General features: G+C 38.1%; 2 protein-coding genes across 4 annotated transcripts in view; one reads left to right on the top strand and one right to left on the bottom strand.

Moving 5' to 3' along the window:
• Positions 1-241: 241 nt before the first annotated feature.
• sh3d19 (SH3 domain containing 19) lies at positions 242-17,496 on the bottom strand. Of its 2 annotated transcripts, none has more exons than XM_061057052.1 (21): positions 17,226-17,496; positions 11,355-11,394; positions 9,834-9,874; positions 9,507-9,546; positions 8,804-8,927; positions 8,173-8,347; positions 6,697-7,692; positions 5,761-5,874; positions 5,445-5,557; positions 4,959-4,999; positions 4,652-4,865; positions 4,488-4,556; positions 4,216-4,359; positions 4,029-4,095; positions 3,171-3,301; positions 3,007-3,053; positions 2,679-2,908; positions 1,784-1,833; positions 1,438-1,624; positions 655-755; positions 242-537 (listed from the first exon to the last, which is right to left on the bottom strand). In XM_061057052.1, the coding sequence occupies exons 1-21, from the start codon at positions 17,305-17,307 to the stop codon at positions 430-432; spliced, it is 3,114 nt and encodes a 1,037-aa protein (XP_060913035.1). In that variant the 5' UTR covers positions 17,308-17,496; the 3' UTR covers positions 242-429. The 2 variants fall into 2 exon arrangements, with proteins under 2 accessions (XP_060913035.1, XP_060913044.1); XM_061057061.1 differs by having other exon boundaries at positions 8,173-8,326.
• A 2,014-nt stretch (positions 17,497-19,510) lies between these two features.
• Positions 19,511-26,931, top strand: part of fhip1aa (FHF complex subunit HOOK interacting protein 1Aa) — a 30,988-nt gene continuing 23,567 nt past the window's right edge. For both annotated transcript variants that reach the window (XM_061056998.1, XM_061056988.1), the window contains exon 1: positions 19,511-19,704. The gene's annotated coding sequence lies outside the window, so the exon portion shown is untranslated. The remainder of the gene's footprint in view (positions 19,705-26,931) is intronic.

Here is a 26,931-nt window from a genome sequence, read left to right as displayed (position 1 = left end):
CAGTACATATTGATCTACTGTGGTAGCATCCTTTTCCCCCTAATGTCTTGACCATACATTGAACCAAATTGTGATACAGATGAGATTAAGAAGTGAAAGTAAAATTTGCAAATTGATACAAATTCATAAAAAAATACAATGGGGAAACTTAAGAAACCACTAGATGGTGTGATGGTACAGTTTTGAAGAATGTTTGTACATGTAAATCAAATATTGAAAATACTGATCAAAAGCTAGGATATTAAATTTTCCAGTCAGCATTAGTCATTTATTTAAAAATAAGTTATACATAAGACAATTTTTTTCAGTTAAGGCAGCAGGTGAAGATTAGATGTTGCATTCCAGTGTTCATCTCCACAGCTGAAAACATCTCTCCTTGGGTTTGATCATAAAACAGTCTTCTCTTGTTTTGAAAGTCGCATGGTGCTCTCACAGTACTTGTACATAGTTCTTTGGGACCAGGGCCCGTTTCCCCTTTAGATCCCCAAGGAACCATTCATCATCTGTAGACTCCACATTGGTTATGATATCCCCGACCTGAGAGAGAAGGAACAAGAGGTGTTCTGAATGGCAGTGGTGTCAAATATGTTTATTTAATACCTGAAGTTGTGCAATTTAAACAAGAACAAGTGGGAAAAAAAGGTCAGTCCAAACCTTCAGAGAGAGCTCCTCATCACAGTCTGATGTGAAGTTAAACAGAGCGCGGGCTCTGCCACCAACAGCAGCTACAGGCGGCTGGTTGTTAGACTGCGGGCCTGTGGAAGAAGGCATTTAAAAATGTATGTGTATATGTTTGTATGAAAATCAATTTAATTCATCCCTAATGCTTCCTAATAATTTGGTGCTTTCCTTTAAATTATGGAATTGTAAACCCATCTCATCAACAATTAATCATTAAATCAATTCCAAGACAACTTACTGTTATGTGTCACTGAAAAAACTGTTACAAAGATAATTGCTGGTTTCCTTGAAATGCCTGACAAGATTCAATGTATTTATTTAAAATAGATGTATTTGTAGACAATGGTCTAAACTAGGGATGATGAATAAGAAAAAGCAGAGTATTCTGATAGGATCAGTACATAAAAAATATAAAGTCCACATGTATGTTATAATATTAAGGAGCAAAGTGAAGAAATGTGATAAATAATATAAATGTTTGTTTATATTGTTCTCTGAAGTAACCCATCGTTTATTTCCCACATTTTATTACCTTCATTATTAATATCAACTAAGAGTTGATTATAATAATTAAGATACATTTAATTTTCTTAAATCACATGGAGGCACTTTGAGACTGACTAAATGTTTGTCTTGCTTGACAGGCTCATGTTCAGGTAGACAAAAGTAACAGATTGAAGAACTAGAGATAACAATGAGCATTGGGCAGTAAGTATGTCATATCAAAAACAAACCAGTGCTTTGAAAACTTCATACCTGTGCTGCTCTCAATGAAAGCTCGGGGGAAAATGCCCTCTCTGCCGTTTAGCCGCCCACAGCTCCACTCTGCGTCCACATGCTGGGTGATGAGGATACGATCGCCCTGTTGGATAGACAAGTCGCCTTCTGAATTCCCGACAAAGTCATACAGAGCCACCACCCACTCCCCACTGGACTGAGAGGCCTGCAGAGGGAGCAGAACAACAGGAATGAGGGTCAAGTTATTTATGCTTCAAATACAGAATGTCAACAAATGGGAAATATTTTTTTTTATCCTGACAATGTGTTTAACAACACCAGCTTCTTCTTTAATGATGGCTCTGCTACTACAAATATGAGTTACCTGAGCAGGTTTGACAACTTCAGGGTGTGTACTCTTGGAAGCCACCATGCCTGTGGAAAATAATGGTGTACAGGTTACAACAAAAATCTAGTGGATGTACGGTGCTATCTAATCAGCAGACAAATGAAAATAGAACCAAAATCCCATTACATATTTGTAGTATTTCAGTATGGGTGTATTCTTCTACAACTTAGTACTTTCAGAATATGAGGTGATATACATTTTAAATATAAATGGCAGAATTTTTTATTGAACAAGTAAATAAAATATTTCCCACGTATATGATTTTGTAGTCTGTATTTCGTTACCATGATGTTATTCAAAAGACTTCTGAAACAAGATCTTAAATTAGATATAAAGATGAAATACTTTAAAAAGGATGTTTCCTGAGAGAACAATCGTATCTGCTTCTGATTATAGAAAAAAAGAAAGACATTTTGTGACAGTTATAGTTAAGTTTTTTTGAGATAATTAAAAGAAATCTAATGAATCAAGAACCCATTCTTTATTTATTTATTTAAATCAGGGAATTCAATTTAACAGCAAACTCAATCATTTAAAATGTGAATTCTGGACCTTGTTTATACTAAACTCCTGCCTCCAGCCTTTATTGCAGTGTGTGTCACTGTGGAGAGACCTTTTGTAAACAGCTATTTAATGAAACCGAGACAGAAGCACAAATTCCAGAGATGCCACAGAGGGAAATGCCAGCCAACGTAAAGGGAAAAGGATGGACAAAGGCTTTTTTCTTTTATTTCAGTACAGGGATCAGAAGGGTAACACGTTGGTGTAGTGTAAATATTCTCATTTTAAGACATAGAAAAGTATATCACAATTTTGACTCAACCTTATCAGCCATAGCGTAGAAAGAATGGTTAAGTTTGTGTTTTCTTACCAGGCAGTGGTATCCTGATGGGCTGTGTCTGCTTCTGATTTGGGGGTGGAGGCAGATCTTCAATGATCTCCACAAAGCTCAGAGGAAACATTCCAGTGGAGGTGCCATTTTTCCCCCGAGCCCACTCCTCTTCTACAATCTCCATCAGCTGGATCACATCCCCCTCAGAGAATGACAGCTCATCACTTTGATCCCCCTCGAAGTCGAACCTCGCAACACATCTCGGGCCACTTCAGGGGAGGGAACAATGTTTTAAAACACCAGGTAATACCATCGATGCGGTTTACACATGCATGATTACGTTACATTATGATGGAAATAAAAGTACCTGATCTTTACAGACGGTGGCCTTGTGGGAGGTTTTGGTGAATTTGACTGATTGGAAAAATAAAAATTACATTATTGAATTCATAAATCATGGTTAACGTCTCTAAATAAAAGCTTTGTAGAAAGTAAAGGGGTGAAAATTTGATTCAAATGATGTAAACTTACCAGAACTTTGGCATGATTAATTGGAAAGAAACCAGTTGATCCTCTACAGGTGCCGCTGTACCACTCACTATCCACTTTCTCCACCATGGTCACTACATCTCCTGCTTTCAGAGCCAGCTCCCCTGGACCACCTGTGCACAACAAACACGACAGCTGTTTATGGCAGTACTAAAATAAACCTAAAAATACAAAATAAATAAATGATCAACAGCTAATTGTTTTAAGGAATTTCAGGTACAATTATGTTTTGTATTCATTATTCATTTTCAGCCAGCCTGTTCCTAATCTTTAAAAACGATTACACTTTAAAAGGCCCAGGTTGAATGAAAATAATACCAATCCCATATATGTGTTTTTGATCCCCCGGTAAAGTTGGTTAGCATCAGCTAGCATAAATACAGTGAGCAGCCTGAATCTCTGAAGTGAAAAATAAATCGCTTCATTTGGTTAAATGTTGTTACTGTAAATGTGAGTTTTTTATAATAATAAAAAAATAAGCTATCAATTTCTTTCAGTTTCGCTAAGCTAAGCTAAGCTTATTTGCTTCCTAGCTCCAGCATGGAGACTGGGAGCTCAGGGAGAAAGCTAGCCTGGCTCGCTTAAGTGTAAAAATATCTGTTATTTTAGTTTGTTTGTCTTCTGATACAACATTTATACTGATGGATTTAAGTGAGTGTTTTTGAATTATTTTCACAAATGCACATTAAAGTGATATCAGTCTTCTCATTGAGCGCTTTGCAACAAAGCAAGTAAGACTATTTTGGAAAAATGTCTAACCTTTCTTTAATCCACTGTCTTATATTAGTGCCACTGCTTAATTTAATTTCAGTTGGTAAAAGTAGCTGTTTGATTTCTCACCTGGATTGAAGTCATGTACAGCCTGCACCTTTAGCCCAGCTCCACCTGATCCTGCTGGAACGACACTCTACAGGGAGAGCACAAAGACACTTTAAGGTTAATGCACCAGAGCCCACTGGACACCAAGAACAAGTCAAGTCTCACATATTAGAGACATGCATACCCCCATGGCTTAAGGACAAGTTACCTGTTGTGGGGACATGTGTGAGAAGGGGGAAAGCGGCGTTATGACTTTCAAGCGAGACTTATTGACTCTTCCTTTAGCGTCTCCAACTTGGCACTCAAATGTATTGTGGTCAACATCCTCTAGCAGCAGAAGCACCTCATTTTTCTATTGAAAAGGACCAAGAAAGGTAGAAACTGTTACTAAATGTATTCTGAAGTATTAAGTCCTTTTACAGGCTATTAAGACAATGTTGCAATTTTATGCATTTGAGCTGTTGACAATACTTCAGATACCTGAAACGAAAGTTCTCCTGTATAACTCCCATTGTAGTCAAAGGATGCAATCCCATGAGGCAGTTCAAGCTGGTGAAGGAAAGCAAATATAACACAGATGCTCATTAAGTAAGTATTTTTAAAACACAACTATACAGCTACAAACTGCACTGAGGATTTCTCACAGTGTAGCTGTTGTAGAGACGATGGCCAGGGCTGGGCCTCGGAGGTAAGGCAGGTCCTGTCCTTTGGGGTTTCTGTGAGTTGAGTTTAGGTGAAATGTCCCGGGATGATAAGTGGGATTGACTTGTGGCCTGAGGGCTTGGTGGGGGAGGTCTTCCTGGTCCTGTTTTGGCCGGAGGTGGGCGACGTGGAAGGGATTGGTTCGTACTTGGCCTCCTGAAGTGCAACACCACCATCAAGACGAGTTAAGGTGCATCTTTACAAACTCATTCAAACTTTAATGAACAGATATGTTTCTCCTCCACTTACCGAGCTGGTAGAGAAGGCTCCCGTCCAGATTGGAAAGACTCCTGAAGAATAATTCAAAAGTGCAGTTTTATAAGCACTAAAACAAAAGCATAGTCTTCAACACTGGTAGACATGGAAACCAGGCTACAACACGTAGCATTCAGCTGCAGCTAGCTTCAGCTCAACAGCAGGCAATGTGTACCTGGGGCTACAATAGTTTCTTTGTTTGTGGAAAGCATTGGAAAGAAGAAGCAGGTACTATAAGCCAAAAGTTGACAGAGAAAACAACCTGATTTAGAGAGACTCTCTGAGCTCAGAATGCACCAAAGCATAGTTGTCAAAAAATATACTGTATGCTAAAAATAGAAACATTAGGTCAAGGCACAAAGAAAACCCCTAGATTATTTTCCTGATTTATTCAATGGAGACTTTTTGCTCTGCAGTGTGAGGAAATATTTGCTAATTTTGTAAAGGTTTCTGATCGTGCAGTGTGTTGTCAAAAATCACCTGGAGGGGGAGGACCTGTACCCGACTTTGGTTGTGGTTCACTGAGGTGTTTGGGTAACCTACAGGCCTCTGAGCAGGGAGGGGAGGGGGTCTGTCCTGGAAATTATCTGAAACTGAGGAGAGATCTCTTAAAAAACAAAACACTCCAATGGTTTCGTCATTTAAGACATAGAAAGGCTCATAAAAATAGTAGCACAGGTACTACATTTAAAATATTAATAGACTATACAAAACAGTGTTTCACATATCAAACATTACATTTTCAAATTATGTTCTGAGAGTAAACATTTCAACAATCTGAGGGAGGTGGACTTACATGAATCTGTTTTACTGGGGACCCTAATGGTGGTGGGTCTCCGTGTTAAAGTTTGTCTGGTGAAAGATCCTCCATTGCTGTCAGCGTTACGCTGAGGCTTGGCCGGGCTGTGATCTAAACAGAGGGAAACTTGACTGTAAATCTTCATATTAAGGTTATCAGGAAGCGCCAACCGTTGTAATTATTAGCACTGGAGCCGTGAGCCAGTTTGCCTAGCAAACGATGAAGTTGAACATGCCTATATCAAAACCTTACAAATCATTTCTAACACTAACATGTTTAATCATCAAACAAAGCTATCAAAGGAAGTATGTATGTCCTGCATCTTTAATAACAACCATCTATATTCATTCAGCATCACCATGCAGCATCTCTGCCCAGCTGTTGACTATCATAAGCAGCTACAAGTTGAAAAACTGCCACGTCTACACATCAACAATTAAGAGATATGTAACATTGGTTAGTATGCTTTAGAGGAATTAGAAGGGGAATTTTTGAATTTTGTTAAGCGCCATACTTGCTGTTTCCCCATTCGTATTCTTTTAATGCTAAGCTAACTAATCTGATACCGCTTCATGCTCCAACTCTGCCCTTATACACGAACAGGTCCAACAACTTTCTAAAATGACTTTCTAAATGAAATTAAGAAAAAGCATAGGAAAAAAGAAACACAATGTTTGACTTTCTCAACACTTTAAACCAAATTTATGCTATGTGCTTTCAACAGATTTGCTGCCTTAAACATGTTCTTGTTACTTCTTTCTTGACTTTGTTTATATGACAAAATAAATTATTTAAGCTCCTTTAAGGAAATATTGTTTCATTTCAGTTTTGTTTCCCACCTGTGGACAAGTAAATCAATATTTTGATGAACGTCCTTTTTAGAGAAGTATTTTGTCCTACTCCAGATACAACTGAAAGCAACATGCTACTTACTTGTTGGACTTTCCACGTATACATTCTCTCTGGTCATGGAGGCTGAGTTGTGGTTGTTTATGTTGAGGTTTGGTTTCAAAGGTTCCCGTACAGGTCTCACTGGAGGTGTAGGAGATGTAACTGCAATCGGTTCATCTTCATAGACGCATTCGGATCTTGTCAGTACAGATGGACGTCTCTTTGGGATCGCCGCCTTGTCGTGTATAGTCTCTAGTTCATCTCTTACAGACTGTCCAACTGGTTTCTTTGGGGGCTGAGGTTTCGGGGCTGGTGTCGGGGGTGTTTGGGGCGTGTTTGTAACATTTTGATATTCTTCAGTACTTCGGTTAAATTCAGGTCTTTGAGCAGGTTTAGCAGCTACTGCAGGTTTGCTCGCTGGCTTCCTGGGTTTGGGTTCTGGTTTGGATGGCTCAACATTTCTCTCCTCTGCACTACTCTGGCTCTCAAAGGCCTGGATCCTCGAACGGATATCACGTTGACTGTGGTTGGTGCTCATTTCGCAACCAGCATCTTCACCTTGTAAGGCCTCTTTTGATTGATTAGCAGCGTCAGTGCTTTCCTCACACTCGTTATCAGCACTAAAAACCTCCAATAACTCCTTTAAATACTTATTTGAGGAGACTTCTTCTGGATCAGATTGAACGTTGTCACAGCTTTCACTGAGCCTGACCAAAGGTTGAACTTTTACCTCTTCTGTATCACTTATGTTTAGTTTTTTGGTACGAGGAAGTGGAACAGGGCGCTGACTGCTATCTGAGTCGGAACAAGAGGGAATGGTTTCAGCAGCAGGGGCAGGAATATGATTTTTAGGATTATCCCAGTGCACAATGACAGATCTTTGTGTGGAATCGGTTTGCTTCTTTTGCTTCAAATCTGTCTTGGAGTAACTTTGGCCCGCAGTGCTTGTGGGTAAAGGTGTTCCAGCAGTCTCAGTGGTTGGTTCTTTAACTGCTAGTTTGGGTAGTGATGGCCTAGGTGGTTTTTTTGGTGTTTTACCTGAAGGAAAGAAAAAAGAAACAGAATTATAGAGCAAAATGAATACTTAAAGCTCCTGTGAGGAGTTTTTAGCTGGTAATGAAACGGACTGAAATTCATACTGGCAGCTCTTTATTACCTACAAAAGAAAAGTAGACCACCAGAGGAATACTGATTATTGTTATATTGTTATTATTGATGCCTCAAAACACTGGTGGAGGGTTGGTGTCAGATGAATTGATTGACAGCATGCTGCATAAACAGCCTAAGATAACATTTTCCACTACAAAGATTCTTGATGAGTGAAGCATTTGACAGTTAAAAGTTTTTAAAGAAAACACTACTCAAACATGTACAGGACAATATCAGTAGAGATACATTTTACCGCTTTGTCCACAGGGGGCGCCAAAATTGAAAGAAACCAAAAGTTTCTCACAGAAGGCTTTAAACATAAAGTGAAGTAAGTATATACGACACCCTAGTGATACTTCTGTGGCTCACCAGTGGGTTTTTTCCCTGCTGTCTGTGGAGTAGCACTGCACCGTGGTGTGGAGGTGTCTTCCCTAACAGGGTCGGTCTGTGTGGCGCTTGTGGTCCTGCGGGGGGCTGCAGTGGGTTTGACGATGTGCTCTTCCTTGGTCTTCTCCTGAATCACCTGGTCATAGGATGGTGGGGGCTAAGTCACGAAAAAGAGAACTGTTTACACCCCATGCACACTATGTTTAGTAGTGTGTCAGGATATTTTATTAGGAGGCTATACTGTAGCTGCGTTTGAGGCTAGTGAAGTTATGTCCTAAAACTATTTTAAGCTGACAAACAATAAAGGGAGTTAATAATCTATAAATCAAAAAATACATACATTACAATACAGTGTTTTTTTTTTATGGCTGTGCAGTATCTGAATTCAACCCTTATAGTTTTGGCCATCAAATTTCCATCCCAAAGTTTTCCATGTTGCACAGTGCAGTGTTTGGGACCATATCGTCATGTTGGAAAATGTAAAAAAATATTGTATATATTATATATAAAATATTGTTTGTTTTTATTTTCTTGGTTCTAAAGAAATATTCATATCCACCTTGGTACAATAGCCACACAACAGCCTGTCAAAGTACCCACAGACAAGGCCTACCTGAGAAACAGTCTGAATGCCCGCAGACCAGCCTGACTGAGGAGGAGGGAAAACCACAGACGCTCCTGAGAACCAGCTGCTACTGGCCAGAGGTTCTGCCGAGACGATTGTGATCTCTGGCCGCCTAAAGTACAAAACAATACACATCAATGGCACGAATCTAAAACCCCATAATACTCATCCACATCCAAAAAAATGTATAGTTTTTTCTTGTTTAAAATTGGACTTCTTTTAAGATTAAGTCACAAAATATACTTTTCATATTAGTATCATTTGTGAGGCAACAAAATCTACCACCTACAGTCGCCTGTTTCAATCTGAGTCTGCATCAATGTGAAGCTAAATACATGATCATGAAATAACATAATCGGTGGCGGCAGTAGCTCAGTCCGTAAGGAGCCAGGAAGTAACAGTTCATGCCCCAGTAAAGGCCAAGTCTGGAATTTGTTCTGGTTGCTATAGGTGTCAGTTCTGAGCACTGACATAGAGCCCTTGAGCAAGGCACTGAACCCCTAACTGCGAGGGGCACCAGTCACTGTGCAGCCCCGTCACTCTGACATCTCTCCATACATGCAATGTTTACAGGTCCTGATTTTTGCTTGAATGTATTTCAGGTCTACATAGAGTGAAAAATTGAATGTCCCTCAGGATTACTGAAGAAAATTGACAACAATAATAGTGCTAGTTCTTCTGTTTACATTACCTTCGTTCTCTGGTAAGGTCACTCTGAGAGTTTGTTCTTGCTGAAGGGAAAGAAGTCACAATGATAAACATTTTATTATTCACCAGCTTAGAACAAATATTTTACACTATGATTCTTCCATTTATGAGTTTACACAATACAATTTTATTGCTGTTTTCTAAATTATGTGACAAAGTCAAATATCGGAAGGGCCAAAAAAATCCCCCCTGAAAAGTAATATACTCCCCAACTAAATAATGCTACAATTTATAATTGTATTTATCGACATACAATAGATTAAAACTTGCTGTACTGGTTATTGAATCAGTTCAGTTTGAGCAAACTTACTTCTTTTGATAGCAGCTCGTATGGAAGACAGAGGTCCTTGGCTGAAAGGAAAGTAGGCCAGTTAACATTAATCATTAAGGAGTGGGGTTCATACAAAACAAAGGCAGTTTAATAGCTTTGAGGTGACTCTTAGCAACACAATAATACATTGTCAATGTACAGTAGATGTTGTTTGTTCTGTAGTTATGCAAAGATAAAGGACTTAAAGTAATGTTTTATTACAAAATTAAAAAGAATGATGAAGAAAAGTGACGAGAAATTACTGATACTTCAGATTTTTTAAGGTCTTTTCTTTTCATATTATAAAACAGTATGGGACACTACGTAGTGCATGTTAGTATTCAGCAAAATTGTGAAAGAGAGCCATCGTGCTTACAGAGATATGAACATAAAAGTAGAAGCGCCACTTGTAAACACACGCCGAGTCATGAGTTTATAATAAAAAAAAAACAGAAAAATATTGTATATAAGAATTGTGTCAACATTAGAGCAATGAACAAAAGTAACGGTGGAAATGGCTTATAGTATTTGGATGTAGACTGTTCTGATTTTTATGAAGTGAACAGAAGTAAAGCTACAGCAAAACTATTCAACATTTCACAGTTTAATCAATGAAATTATATTTTGTACTGCAGGTTAAAGAAAGTTTACACCACAAAACATACTTTTTAGTCATGCAAAAAGTAATAAATTATAGGTGTTATATAACAGGATAATGACATCCTGTAGCTGTATTTCTTGTGCTCAGTAGAAATCCACCTACTTACATCAACATGGTGCCCAGTGGGTGTTACTGATTCCAGGTAAACAAAGACTTTACTGAAAACAACGCCTTATCTACACACAGGAGCAGCTGCTTACCTCTCAATGCAGAAGATTACTAATCCTTAAATTGAATCACTTTCTATATCAAAATGTTAAGATCCCATTTCTTTATATTTTTTCCTCGCATGGTGTCGAGATCAAACAAATCTGTGCACAACAGTGTCTTTACCAAAGCTACGGCTAATTCTCCTGACAGTGGAGGCGGGTGCATCATTAACACATTTGCTGCTCATTAAGGACTGACTGCAGGAGGGTGATATAAATGATCTGGGGAAAAGACGAACGCTGAAAGCCCCTAACAATGTAGTTTATTTAACTGATAATCTTAGCTGTGAACACAAGTAGCCAAAAGCATTGTGTGATATCCATAAAAAAATGCAATATTTTCTTAATCTCTATGAGGTCTTCAAGTGTGAGTGAAGTGGCTTTCTATAATGTCTGTAAACATCAACTCAAATGTGCAGCATGACGTTTCTGTCCTTGTGTTGAGCTTCTGTCTGTCAGTCAGTGAAAACAGATCAGTGTTTTGTTTGGTCCATTCACAACCTCACCATCAGCAAAATGACTGTTAAAGGGGTAGAGCTGCGTTCACAGCAACCCATCGAGTTATGGGAAAGTTAACAAGAGTTGGTGGATCCATAACTTTTAATAGTAATGCAAAAAGAAGAAATCCATACTGGAGGTAAACTGACATACCTTGAATGTGAATGATCCGGCTTAGTTCTTTCAGGGTGATCTGTAAAGACAAGGTTACTGGTGTTATTACTGATTTGTAGAAAAGAAAGATAACATTCTGGTACTTATTAAAGCTCCTGTGAAGAGTTTTAGCTGGTTATGAAACTGACTGAAATCACTACTAATGCTTCTTCATGGTCACAAAAGAAAAACAATCATAGACAAGATTGATTATATAGATTACTATTCATATAGTTATTTTTATTGTACAGCCTATTTTTTTTTCCATCCCAATAGATCGCCAATGAGTGATACGTTTGACTTTTGAAAAAAAGCTGGATATGACATTTGTTTGTCAGAAAGCACTACACACTGCATATACATATAAAGGGCCAGATCATTAAAGAGATTAGAGGTTTAACTTTTCCCAGATATATACGTCAAATATATCTGGGAAACTTTCTATTTTAGTCAAATACATTCATCACATTAATATAAAATCCACACTTAAGAATGCTAATTGTCCAACAACACACCTTTTTTTATTTCACGTTATTTGTATAGTGACAAGTATGGAGCTGATGCTACAAACTACAGCTTTTATAGCCTAAGCTAGTATGCAATGTCTGTCCCCAGATAGGCCTTTAAAATACGTAAAACTCAACAATATCACCAGTAAAGTACTCAAGAATCTCTGAGTGTTAAAACTTCATATATCCTATGGAATTCTTACACTGTCAAGGTTGTCATTGAGTTATCTCCAATCAGATACACAAGACTTAAAATCAGACAAAGACAATAGGGTTAAAGTATGTACCTTCAGATGTAATGGTCCATGAAAGTGTCTATATTCATGAGTTAACAGTGAGGGGCCTGTATCACTATCAATACAGTAAATTGCCCCATCATTTAAGTGAACTGCATTAAAACAATGAATCAAAATATATAGACAGGACTATTACAAATATTTCACAATAATGTTGATCTAGTGTGAATTGAAAACAAGAAGACAAAAAGGAATGCTGGGGTCACCTTTAAGTTGGTCAATGTACTGAGTTGACTACCGGTCGCTGCTTTGCATATCATAAGTTGAAAAAAAACTAAACATCAGAAACAGTGGATCAGCCTTGTCAGGTGTACAGCACTTGTTTGTTAGCATTAGCCATCATAAGCTACCAGACCAAGCACAGGTGGATGTCTTAACTCAGAAGTTGGGTACAGTATCCGTAAAAGAATAGATATGTCAAAACGATATTCTCCATCAAGTTATTAGCATAGTTGCTATTACACTAAGAATGGACTTTATGATCTTGAAATACAAGAACCTAACCCCAGCTAGCTGCAGCAGTAATCAAATCTGGATGAACCAGTTGGTCTTAAACAACCCCTTTATATGCTAATGATCCATAATGAATGGTAGTTTCCTCGAAACTGCAAAACAGATTAATTTATTCCGAGCAGCGCAGCACATTTCCTTGTTTTAACATCTCAAGAGTTTAAATCTTATACATTTTATTTCAACTAATTTACAAATAGTAGATTAATAGATGAATCCAATTATTTCTGCTTTAACTGGACAAACAAAATCAAACCCAAAAAGTGGATTGAAATTGAAAACATTAAGCTTTGTGATTGGACATAGCTGTACTGAAATTTCTTAAACAGAGTAAGCTGAGAATGGATGCAGTATGGTTTACAGATACGATTATGTGATTGGATTTTTTTTCCCTCAGTAAGGCCCAATGGCTAATGTACGTAATACATATTTTTTGTTAAAAAAAATTAAAAACTAAACTAAAATAACTCAAATAAAATGACAGATTTTAAATCACATCCTCACACACACACATTACACTTTGCTCTGATGTTTTCAGGTCCTATTTGGCACTCTCATTAGTTTCATGTCATACTCCAAAAAACTAAACAGTTCAAAACGTAATTCCACATCACTTTCCCTTGGTGGTGTAAGTATTTATCAGAAATAAAAATCAACCTAAAGATTAGTACGTATTAAAGATATGAACCAGGCAGGTGTTGAAGTCAGCACTGTTGTCATTGCCTCTAGCCAGAAACCATGAAGTCAATTCCAGTCCAATCCACCTGTCACACCTGTTATCTGTTAGTGCCACAGCGCTACACTGCCTCAAGTTACACTTTTTACAGAGAGCTGCTGCACGTTGACATTGCAAAATGAAGCATATCTCCATATTAATGTACAGTCTGAGAGACATGACTAATACAGCACACTGACTTGTTATGTGTTGTTGCCCTCTCTAGAATATCTCTGTTGTGATACTGTGCAATGATGTCCCTACCTGGGAGAAATCCAAAGAGCAATCAAAAAGTCTTCAGCATCAGAGGAATGTTTCCACTCTCCTGGTCCATGGGTAAAGTGTTAAAAGAGTGTGACAAACACTTTAAGCGGCAGTCACACACCCACAGACAACAAAAATGAGAGGGAGGGCCCTGCAATACCTCGGCTCTCCTGTGTCTACCTGGCCAATCTGATGAACTGGAATGTGGTCATTCAGGAAGTGGAGGTTGTGTGCCACACGACACACTGCTGTCACTGTCTTTTTCTCTTTTAAGTAAAAGGTGACAGGGAAAACTCACAATGCCGTGTGCCATGCGTAACCCGCATAATAACATGTTTGATTGTATCCTGTCAGAAAATCATGGGCAACTTGTTTGGCTAAAATAAAGATAAGTGAAGCATCTTTCAACCTGGGTTTGTACAGCTGTATAGTAAAGCACTCTATAAAGTGAGTGATATACTTCAGTTAATAGATACATTAATAAGCTAAAGGGGAAAAAGGTATGAAAGTACATGACTATTAATAAAAAACTTAAAGTTTGAAGTTTGTTGTTACAACAGTTTTAAGACTCAAAGAGCAGAAGAAGAGCCATCCTGGTTTAACTTCCAGACATACATATCTCAAAGACTTTTTTTTAACGTTCAAGCAGGGGAAAATAGCCAGATAAAGTGCAATATAAGGTGAGCTATGAGAGGAAATACAAGGAGATATACAACTTGCATAAAGGTATGTAGATTAAAAAACAGCAGTCATAGGTTTAATCTTAATAAAGCCTGTGAGAACAACACAAGTCCTGCTGCAAACAGGTCAGTCCTCCCCCATGAAAATGAAAATATTTGACTTTAGCCTTTGTTAGCATGTATCCAAAATATGTATCAAGAGACACATTTAAATAGAAGAGGCTGACAATCACAACTCACTATGACATCTGTTCAAGATTTCATCATATCAAATTTTTAAAAAGTAATACAAATGATCCAGTATGTCAAGGAACCAAGCTAATCGCAACATTTAGCTTCAATGCCAACTGGACTCAGAGTCAGGACTTGTCCCGACAGCTTTACAAGACTGTAATTAGAGCCACATGCACAAAGACAATGCTTACATGCAAATTTCTTTAGTGGCATAAAATTCCTGAATTAGTCATTTTAAATGAGCATGTTTGCTAATATGCTAATTAGCACCAAAGACAAAGTTCATTTCAGGGAAACCTGAAGTTGTAACAAATCTCTTTGTGGGAAAAATAGATGTGTGACAGCTTGATCTGGTCTGACTGCAGTCCATCAAACAGATATTGAATATGTTTTAATCTGAGCCAAAAATATTAACCGCTAGTTGTGCAAGACAAAAAACAAGAAGATACCAAATTGATCATAATTCATACTTTGGTGACCATAGATATCTGGACCAAATATAATCTCAACATGTTGAGATATATTGGTAAGGACAGAAGAAAAGTGGTGAACCAACCAAAAGATCCATAAACAAACAGCAATGACTAAAATTATTCAGTCTAATATTTACAAACTGAGCTAAACTCACTCATTAGAAAGACTTGGAAAGTTTAAGAAAGTGGAAATCCATGCGAGTTACCCACACGATGACTACCTCCTGAAGTTATTTATGCTGATAAGAAACTTAATCCATATCTCTTGGTGTTTGTGGGTCATTAGCACCTGAAAAGACACCACAAACACTGGAGAGAGAAAGCTGCTGAAGTCAGCAGGATCAGTTTCCCAACACAGCTGCACCCTCACTTGAACACATGCCGACATTACTCAGCAGAGCAGCAGCCTTCACACAGCACAGCAGCTGCGAAGACGGGTGGGAACAAAAAAGACGAGAAAAAAAATAAAAATACTGACAATCTGCCTCCTAGTGTCACACTACACCAACCACAACTTTGTCTGATGCAGTGTTGGCTTAAGTCTTTCTACATGTTAAGCTTAAAGTGGTGTTTTCCAACAAGCAGGGGCAAGTTCAATACAATCATAGTGTGTCAGAGGGGATGAACACCACATTTTTGTTGTTGTTAAAAGATGAGTGTACAGTGCAGATTTGCCCTCACTTGAAAAACACAGACTGTTATGGTGCTGTTGGTGACTAACATGATGTCCGCAGGAGAAGATTACATGTCGTCATGAAGACTGGTGATTCACAGTGGAAACTACCTGAAAAAGGTGGATGATGTGGCTCCATGATGCGGAGGGCCAGATCACAACACAGATAATTGAATGCGTTATGGTAAAATATTTTTCTGAAAGGGTTGAGTGCAGACAAGTATAGCTTGTTCATGACACAGCAGCCTGTCCGCCCCGAGAGACTGGCACAAATTCCCATCCAGACAGCTGGTGGGGTCGGGGTGTGGTTTGGGGATGGGGGGGTAGATAGCTGGGCAGGGCAGGGCACAGCAGACTTTGAGTTGTAAGTGTTGATAAACCAGGTGTTGCCAGGAAAAACAAGGAGCGTAAAAAAATCAAAAGGATACCTTACTCTAAACCCTAACAGAGGGATATACTTCCTTTGATTGACACAGTTTCAATATGTATGAGACAGCTGACTCAATATGACAGATAATTTGTTTGCTGATAATGCAGACTTATTATGTCAATCGGTACAAACTCAAAGGAACACAAATTTCCCTTTTCTCCTCTGATGAGGTGGGAGTTTCCATAACCACTACAAGGTTTAATGTAGTCTTAAGTTTAACATGGTTACAGTCAGAAAATGATGGTTGTCAGAGCTTTACCTGCTGTCACTGATTTTAAAAAAATCAACACAAACACCCTTAAATTAAAAATTCATCCATGATAATTTAACTTCATGGTACAATGACATTTAAAAAAAAAAAAAAGAACCATTGAAGTGAATGACTTCAATCATTTGACTTGACCTCGACTTGCCCCCCCTTCTCCATGCTGTATGAGTTTTTTGTTCAATGGCAACAGAAGCAGAACCAAAAGTAGCCAAGGATTCTAAAACACATCAATAAACATAATAAAGACACATTTGGTAAGGTCGTTTGAAAAGTTGATCAATGCAGTGATTTCTCACATATCGAGAGTTTTGCTGTGAAGCATAAATTTGTTTATGCATAGAGAAGAAAAAAAAAAACACAACTCATCCAGATCTCAGGTTTTGGATAGTCTAATTTCGGAATGGCATCAACACAAAACAGCAAACTAATTCTTGATTTAACACCACACTGCTTATTTGTCAACTATAAATGCAGACTTGATAGCAACAAAGCATTTTTTTTTTAATTGGCTAAGAGCACAGATAACCTATCTGGAATGTTAGGAATCTTAGAAAACAACAGCATGATTTGATAATGAGAAGCTCTGATGGTAAGTATTGTGCTCCGTGATGATTCGCAGTGAATTGGTGAAAACGTCACTGCTCAGGCTAATCACTAACTTCACTTCGCTGTTAAAAGTACAAAAATAATGTAGGCTATTGTAAGTTCCTCCGCTCTCTAAAGTATAAACAACATGCCTCTTTTGGACAACAAATGATTAGCTGACGACATCTTTTTTGACTTGTGACACTTTTCAGCTTATCCCGTTACGACTGGTACCTGTTGTCTGGCTTCTGCTCCGGACGTCCCGCTGGTCTCTGCGCTCCCCCTCTCCCTCCTCTACACGCCGGGCTTCAGCCATCGAGATTTAAAAAGGACGAAGAATCAAATAATAATAATAACAAAAAAAATATATCAAAGGAACTTTTCCTGTAATTGAGCTATTTCGTCGACCTTTGCTGTGGATAAGGCATGACATGCTGCCCTGTTCACCAACAGTTGTTTTGAGTTGGTCCTGCCTACAGCAGCAGCAGCAGCCTCTCTCTGCCCGGCTGTGGATGGAGGGAGGTGGTGCCACTCACCGTCAGGACCCCAACACGGGGCAGACCTTTCCGTGGGAATGTAGCCAACATACCGGTAGATTATCACGTGAGCCAAAGATCACAACTTTTCAGATAAAATAAAGAAAGTGTTGATTAATGAGTTCAGATTTCCTTTGAAATTTAAGCTGAGGAGCACTTTGTCCTCATCTGAACTTCAACAACCTCAACAACATCATAGAGCCTATATCTGTTGAAGATGTGGAAAATAAGAGCTGTCTTATGGAATGTTGAATTGTTAGCTCCTCCGTCCAAATGCCCTTGACAACCCCTCCCCCACCCCCCAATCACAAAACATTCACAGTAGAAACTTTTCATACAGTATTTCACTTGTTCAGTCATAACCTACCATCCATCATGATGTTTATCACGGTGTTTCAATGGCTTATTACAAACGGCAAGCCTCAAAAGTGTCTTTGTAAAGTTGTCTGTATTTAAATATTAAAAATGTTAATTTTATTAAATCTAAAAAAAAATAGCCTACTGAAACCAATCTATTATTTATACACTAGGCCTACACTACAAGTCATACGCTTAAATGTTTCTTATAGGCCTATAAATAGAAATAGATGCCTATGTATGAATTTATTTCCAAAACAAAAATGAAATGAAATGTTTTATTTTTATTGTTTTAATATCTAGCCTACTATAATTCTAAAATGTGGAAAATAGTAAAAATAAAGAAACACCCTTCTATAAGTAGGTGTGCCCTAGATACAGCTTACAGTAGGCTTACTCTGTTTCATCTTACTTTTATGTTAGTAGTATTGGAAATACTTTTAATTATCCAATAACATAGTGATTCTGAGAAGTGCACTTTTCCAAAATGCTTTTTCTGTGGCTTTTGATGTAAAGGCCTTTGTGCTTTTCCCAGAGTATACTCTATCAAATTGAACTACTTAGAGGGATTATACACTGTGGGAGCATATTGCTGCTGTAAACTGAAGTGTTCAAGTGTTGCTGGAAAGAGGAAAAGAAAATGCTATTCAACTCTTTTTCCACTAGATGCCGCTAGATATCTGGTGATCCCTGTAGCCTATCCCACGAAAAGAAACTAAGACAAAAATTAATAAAAATGACTTTTTCATGTGATCAGTTCAAGCTTAAGAGTTAGTAATCATCATCGAGTAGCCTAAAAACAGTGAATCAGGGGTTTGAATTCTGTTTTGTATTTTTATTGTAACCTGAGCTATAGATCCTAAAGCACTAATTCTGACCCGGGCTTTATTATGAATTCAATGGGACCTCGTGGTTTTAAAACTGGAATACTCGATCCAACAAAGCAAAGGGCTATAGGCTAAATAAAACCAATAGGTAATAATGCGGAGAAAGATAGCCTTTATCTTTATTTAAATGACCGAGTTTAATTTATAAAGACAAAAATATTCGAGGAGAAGTCTTAATTCATGTATCAACCGGAGTGGGGAACAAGATATGCTAGACTTTATGATATGTTTGTAGATTTTATTTTTTTTATTTAGTCACAAGGCTCTTACTCATCCTCTCCTTGTAGTTCGTGATGTCGTCCATCAGATGGAGACATGTTGCTGCTGCATCCTTGTCAAATCTGAACTATCGAATCTATTTCCTGTTGTGAAGCATGTCAAGATAAAAAAAAAAAAAAAAAAAATAAACCTCTTATGAGAACCTGCCTAGCAGAACAAAATATGAAATAAAACTGGGGGGATCCTAGAGATGAGTGCTTCATTTTGAAGAACACCGAAGCCAGCCTGTTGTCAAACACTTTATGTAGACTAACCAAAGACATACCCTAGACTATAAATGCTGTGACTTTTTATTTGCTTTGTCCTTTTATAATTTCGAACATATTTTATTATGATTAAGAATGAAGGCAAAATTAAAACACATGAAACTCTCCAGCAGTCGAGGTGGGTCTGGTGTGTAGTGTTTAATGGGAGGAGCGATCAGATGAGGATTAGAGCTGCTTCACCTATGACTGTACACGGCGAGGACCAGGTTAAGTAGCTCGGTCACACTTTGGGAGTCTCTGCAGGCTGTGAGCGTAAACGAACAGGTTTCTTATTCCTGACAGGACGAAACCTTCCGAAGTGAGTGTTTGTTGTTCAACCTGCTTATCGACGGCTGCTTCTTCAAACTGTGCGCTTTTCCCCCGTCCAAACCAGAGGATCCGACCCACGGTAAGAAACCACGGAGAAAAAAAAAAAAAAGTCAACACTCAGTCTTGGTTGCAGCTGTGCTTTAATGAAGCCTACTGCTTATAGTGACTCTAAAGCGGCACTTCTGGACTCGGACCATGTGAGTGCGTTTGTTTTGCTTTTGTGACAGTTGCAGGGTCTGTGATTGACATGTACGGGTGGTCAGAAGGGAGGCTGGGGGATATTTAACAAACTGTTGTTGAGAGAGAGGGGTAAACTAGAGGTCAGCTGGGTTTACAGTATGAGTCCCCACAAAAAACAGAGTCAAACATGAATCTTTGCCGAGTTAATATTGGAAAACGAATCCGTTTCCACTCTGCTTCACTGTTGTGTTGTCTCACCATAGAGACAAACCAGACCCACCCTTGAGATTTACAATTTTGCAACCCCAGCCACTGCTTAATAACATGCTTTCCGACGGATCTGGTTTCATAATCCTGCAGTAACTTGCAGTGCTCACAGCGCCGTTCCTTGAAATATATCACAGCCTACCCATGTGCTGTTCTGGATAGCTCCTGGCAAAGTTTTTTTTCACAGTAACATGCAGTTCTAATTCTGGAGTTAAGCCCACCCACCTCCACCTGTCCTGATTCACCTCCAGTCCTCCTGTTCAGTCGTAATGAGCTATGAACTCAGATATTCACTGTGTGGCTGAAGCATGCAGGTGGTGTTGTGTTACCAGCAAACATCATTAATGTTTCAAGACAGGCCATCTTGTGTGAGAGTCATTCCTTTACAGGTGTTCCCTTCCACCTGTGAAATCAATGCTGTGCAAATCACCTGGTGTGACCTGAGTTATTGACAGTATTTTATAATGCCAAACACGATTGCCTGAAACTGTGTCGATGATCATGTTCTTTCTCTGAAGTCAGAGGAGCCACTTTATCCTTTTTCTGATTTATAACACAGCTGCAGCAAGATTTTTTTTACCACCACGTTTGTTTGTTGTGTTTTACGACCCAGTGTTTCCACAATGTGTAAATAAATATAAGCTAGATTTTAAGTGCTGCAACTAACAGCAACAACAACAAGCAGTTAGGTCTAATTAATTCATAGACGTGTAACACGCTTGGAGGACTACTGCCTCTGTTCATGGGGCATGACTTATCCGCTAGGCCATCGGTGCCCCAAACCCTCTTTTTAAGTTTGAACATCATTACTTCACTTAGAAAAATAAATTTGATTTAAGAAGAGGAATCTGAGCGAGAAAGGAATCTGAACAGTTTTCATTGAGCTGGTTCAGTTGATATCATGTGACCTTTGTGGAGTTTTGCTCATGGTCAATTTCACATTCACCCTTTTCACCCAAATCAACAGCTGTGTGACTGAAATTCCACAACAAGGTCACATGATACTAACTGAACCCTCTCAATTTTATTTTTGTTAAATTATTACTTATTATGAGAAAAAGTGTTCTCCACAAACGTTTGTGTTTTGCCATTGAGTCTGGCTTCTGTGTTCTCTGAGCTGGTCTTTAAACTAGCCATCTATATAGATGCTTTTTAAAGCCCACTTACAAACCACCATTGTCTGCACTCTCACATGAACAGGGTTCCTCTTAGTTAGGGCAAGGGGCTTAAATATATCGGGTTTCTCAGCAAAATCGGCGTCACAACAAAAGATGCGATAATGTGATGTTCGTGATTGCAGGGAACAATTAAAGTTTTAAAGTTCTGATCTCGCTCTAATCTGTCCTATTATTAGTTATTTTCCAGTCACCACCAAAAAATAATGTATTTTCCTACTTTTCATAACGGCATCCTTAACTTAAATTCTTTCTGAGGAATGAAATGTGTGGTTGATCAGTCATGTATATATAATTAACAGTGATAGTCTACTCTTATATGGTCTAGGTCAGTTAGACTAACATCAATGTTATGGCCTATGTCACAGGATCTCTGAGTCTGCATTGTGGAATTCTTGACTGAATAATGGTCATGCTAATGTTATTAGATGTATAGATTTTTTATTTGGATCAGATTTGCTTTACCTTGCTTGTTGGTGCCTGTAAACTGATCAAACACAAAATAAAGCTAATGGAAAGAGTTTCACAGTTTTTTTTTACTCTTAATAAGCAGCATAAAGTTAATAATTGTTTGATTGTAATTATTTCAAAAATATGGGAAAAGAGCTGTTTTCTTTGCAGTTAGTAAGGTACAGTTTAAGGTTTGGCAGAACTTGTGATCTAAAAAGTGAAAATATTGGCATGTGTGTGTGTTTTTCCCCTTTACCCACTACAGACACAGCCAGCTCAGCTTTGTCCCGTGTTTGGGATTAGCCGCACATTCCTCACTTTCCCCACACTGACCCTGGGATGTAACCCAGCAGTCAACATGACCTACTATTTCTTAACACATAAGCCAAGACAAAAGTGACATAACGGAGGTTAATTTATTAATTATTTTATAGAAAGAATAGCTTATTCAATATTTGGAGAAATTCCCTCATTGTTTTCTTTTCAAAGTTACAAAAGAAGGTTAAGCCCACTGTCTGTTCTTGAAGTACTGAGCTAAATCTTGTAGCTGATTAGCCTAGCTTAGCATTAACACTGGTTACATTTAGAAACAGTTAGTCCGACTCACTACACGGTTCATAGATATTCCTATTTAAACTTTAAAAGCTCACTTTCTTACACTTGACACCTTGTATTACGTGGGTTTGATCTGTTAAAAATGCAAGAAGACAAATTGTGGTTGAGACAGGCTATCAGCTACAACTAGCCTACACTGTATGTTAGCTAGTTAGATAGTTAGGTAGTTAAATTTGATATGTGGTAATGAAAAAGCTCAGTGAGGTGTTTGTTGACATTTGACATTTTGGTTTGGCTAGCTGCTTTCCAAGCTTTTCAGCTATGCTAGGGTTAAGCTGACAATTTTCGGACAATTTTTTCTTCAAACAAACAGACACAAGAACGGTATTTTTGGCCATGACATGTTTAACTCAATACTGACTGGACCTTTGGATTTTGATTATACAGGTATACTTTTGAGTACTTTAATGATAATTTATTTTGGAGGTTCGTGATAGCATCTCTAATATTGGCCCTACCCTGTGCTCTCCTCTAAACAAAGAATAACCCCTTTCCCCAACAAACTGCAAGCTGCTCTTCAGAGAATTGTGAAAGAAAAGACATTGTAACTGAATCAGGCTGAACCACTTCTGTTGTCTGAAAATGAACTGAAGTTGAGGTACATGTTATGTTCTCAGAGCCTGCAGTTTGTCCTAGGTAATTGGAAAGCCAACATTGGCATGAAGTACAACATTATTCTGCACGTCATGCGGTATGCCTGTTTTACTTAACTTAACTTGTACAAAGAGCCAACAAGCACGTATGTTTTGCATCTTTTTTGCCTTGAAAATTGATGGGGCTAAAAGGTAATCATTAAGGCAGTGGTTCCCAACCTTTTTACCTTGGACCCCCCCCCCCCCCCAAAAAAAAGTTTCTAAAATAATCTTTTACGAAAAAAAAAGAAAAGCTTAACCCCCTCAGGACTCCTACAGAAACAAGTCATACATTGCTGTCAAAATTAACATTATTCATTGTTTTCATTGATAATTCCCGTACAGAGCAGTACACAGATGAGCCAGAAAAGCATTTAATGTATTCCCTTAAAAAAACTCCACACTTTCAGTGAGCTTTTTGTCAAAGCTTTTATCAAGAACTGTGTTTCATATTAAAGTATACCTGTTCATCCAGTTTGCTTATGACACCAGTGCCTAGCAGGCTCTACAGTGCTGCGCTCATCGCTGTGATAAATGTCTCTGAAGTTCACTGACATGCCATATCTTCTCCCTTCCTGCTGCAATTCCACATGCAAATATGGCTTTTCTTTTTTGTATCAACAAGTACTTGATGCAAACAAGCCGCAGAGGAAGTAGCAGGAGCAGAGATAGGATATACCCACACTAAACACATTCTTATCTCTAACAGAAGCCCATTGTGGTGAGGGGATAGGCTGAAACCTTATACAGTACCAACATGAAAGTAGGAATGATGTCATGGTCAGCCCACATTGTCTACATACAATGTGCAAATTTAGACAGTAAGGCTAAAAAAAAAAGTGAAGAATGTGTAGATACCTGTGGTTCAGATTGTAAGACAGATCATTTAGGTTCTTAGGTTCGTATTTGGTGAATCTTGGGACAGTTATAAAGAAACAAAGATAAGTTAACAGTGTCAAAAGACAAACTCATTACACATTTAGGCTATTTCAGGCAGATTTTATTTTAACTTTGTCTAATTGTAAGAAAACATTTGGTTTCAGTCATGAAATCAGGGACTTCGACATATAATGCTCAGGCCATGCTAAAGAGTCAAACTAATATTCTGATGATACCTGACTTTAATTAAATAAGTGTGGTGGAGAATGTAGGGATAGCCTTGATTTTTTTTGTTTATTTTTGTTCATTCACATTCTTAGGGAACACTCACTTGTAAGTTTGCAGAAGAGGTAGACGCTCCAAAAGTTGTAAACAAACATAAAGCTTTAATGTCTGCACTCTGAGGTGTCACTGGCTGGATGCACTCAGTTACTGTATGCATGCACTAATCTAGAAGGCTCTATAATCACCTGTAACCTGCAAAAGTCAGTTTTAACACAATAAAAAGTCAGGTCATAGCATCATGAGCACAGCAAGGATTTTGAAATAACACAAATATTTGTAATATTATGTTTAATTTATTTAATTAAAATTCCATAGAATCAAATTGAATTCTGGTAAAAGCAGTGAAAACAAGAGAGCTGGGGTTTTAAGGATTCTAGTAATATGAAATGTATCAAGATACAGGGTTTATGATTCTATATATTCCATACATTTAGATTATATAAGCCTGAGTGATGTACTGGAATGTATCTATATTTCCTCAGATCACTAACCTCAGAGGTGAAAGTTTATAGAACCTAAAATCAGAAGTTCTAAACAATTTGTAGAATAAAAAAATGTTCATCTGAAAAACATAATGAGTTATATTTTGCTGTCTTTCAAAGTCACATCAAAGGTTACTTCTGACGCCGCGGGCAGTGCAGAGAAAAAAGTCAATACCAGCGTTCCTTAGGCACCCACTATGCTCATGCATTGCCTTGTGCATACACAGGTGAGGGATGACATCATAGCTGACAATATCAGCAGGAAACAAGTCTGGAGTAAAAAGCCTCGATAAGCCTTATCTCTCTGCTGCAAGCTGAGCTCTCTTACAAGAGATTTGCAGAATCCTAAGTTTGCCACATGTTTTTAAACTTAACAATTGGACTCTTGTGTCCTCGTGTTGGCCTCTTTAAGTCTCTGCCTACTTCATTTATAGTGCTTGTGTTTTTGGAGCGGCATATTTAATTCCACTCCCGGATCAACTAACCACCTGTGTGTGTATGTTTGAACATGTTAATAAATCCCTTTCTCTGATCACTGTGCTATTCTGTAGGAACAGCATGTTTCTGAAACCTGTTTGGAGGTGAATAAAACAGTCAACACCCTGTTAGCCCGCAGACATGCCTCTCCTGCACGTCTGTGGATTTTCACATGCAGCATAGATCTGCTTACGTAATCAAAGTCTTATCTCATAAGCGGGTCACAGTAATAATTCATCACCTGTAGAGCTTGTGTTCTGCTGGTTAGAAACAGCCTGAGCTTAGGAGGGATACTTCAAATGGCAAATTATTTATATACAGTATTATACAACAGAGTCAACAGGAGACTAATTTTAACAGCAGCATCACAACCTTGTCCAGGTACATTCAGATATTCTTTAGAATAGTTCTTTGGTCCCTTGCTACACACTAACAAAGATTTTGGTCGCTTAAACCAAGGCATTTGAAAATGGCATCCAACATTTTGTTCTCATTCCAAACAAAGACATTTGCGTCTCAAATTTTGCCACTGCTGCTTAGGAAGTAGCATTTTCTATAACCAGCCGTAAAGCAGATTGTGTACATGCCCACTTTTCTAATGCTATTAAAAAAGCAGTGGCGCTGGTAGCCTAGTGGTTGGTGTGCAGAGGCTGAAGTCCTCGAAGGCGGGGCAGCCTGAGTTTGGGTGGCTCCTTTCCCGCGTGTCATTCCCCACTCTCTATCTCCCCAATTTCTGACTCTGTCCACTGTCCTGTTTCTCAAAGTAAGGCACCAAAAGTACAAAAAACTAAATCTAACCAAAAAAAAGTAGTATAGCCTGAATGTATGTGAAACTTTGCTGATTTGCAATCTTTTGGTCTCTGAAACAAGCTAAAGGTCACCAAACCAACAATTTATTTGTAAACTTGTTTCTGATCACTGAGAAATACGATTGAATACATTTGTTCTCATGTAAGCTCAGTTTTTGGTCTCTACCATCTCATGGGAATGATCTAACTCTTCAGCGTGAATTCTCTGCTATTAGCCACTAACTTTGTCTCTTCTATCGTTTTAATTGCTTGAGCATTGTCAGGTTTTTTTTTTTTTTTTTTTGCAGAAATCAATGCTTTTGGAAGCAGTGAGACCTGTAAATTACGTATAAAACCTAAACAATGAACTGAAAGATGCTTAAAAACTTAGATAATAATTCAACAAGAGTTTAGAGATTTTCAAAGTAAAGTTTCTGGGACTGTAATCATTGTAACTACAAATTGATCTGTTGTAATTCAAAAATATTGATAAAAGCTGATTCAGCTGATTAGAATTATTTTGAAAACAAGAATGGCTGTTGTTTCATTTGCTCATCTCATGCTGCCTGAATGACCAACAACAGTACCCTGATATGGCAACATGCGAGATCCCATTGATCCAGGGGAAATATTACAGTATTTTCTACAGGTGTTTATTTTTGTTTATTTTAGATTAATTATTCCTTCAAATAATTTTATTTCCTAAGACATTGGACTGTGTAAACGAAAAAACATACACCATTTTAAGATATTAATATTGTCTAAATCTAGAATTTTGTTTAAATGCTGTACTTCAATCTAAATTTGACTCTTAAGATAAATGCTCCAAAACATTGATCTCCACCCCTCTGGCTGTAGGGAAGTACAGAGACATAGATAAGAAAAGAAATGGCCTTGTCCTCCCTGCTGTGCTGTTGATAGGCTGAGGATGGTAATGACTATAATAAATATTCAGACAATGCAGGCACTATCTGACCCTTTAATGGCCTCACCTTTAGCTCTAAATATTTTAACAGCTGCTATCACTTTGATGGGCCCTTCTGTCACACAGATACCGTGGTTGCCATGCCACCTGT

Source organism: Labrus mixtus, chromosome 2 (genome assembly GCF_963584025.1).
Source record: "Labrus mixtus chromosome 2, fLabMix1.1, whole genome shotgun sequence".
In the NCBI taxonomy this organism is placed as follows: Eukaryota; Metazoa; Chordata; class Actinopteri; order Labriformes; family Labridae; genus Labrus; species Labrus mixtus.
This window is presented reverse-complemented; position numbering and strand designations above follow the sequence as displayed.

Coding starts and splice junctions, on each gene's coding strand:
- sh3d19 (XM_061057052.1), bottom strand. CDS start 17,307: ATGGCTGAAGCCCGGCGTGTAGAGGAGGGAGAGGGGGAGCGCAGAGAC. Junction 9,547..9,833: donor ACGAGCTGCTATCAAAAGAA/GTAAGTTTGCTC, acceptor CTTTCCCTTCAG/CAAGAACAAACTCTCAGAGT. Junction 4,360..4,487: donor CAGGAGAACTTTCGTTTCAG/GTATCTGAAGTA, acceptor CCTTTTCAATAG/AAAAATGAGGTGCTTCTGCT.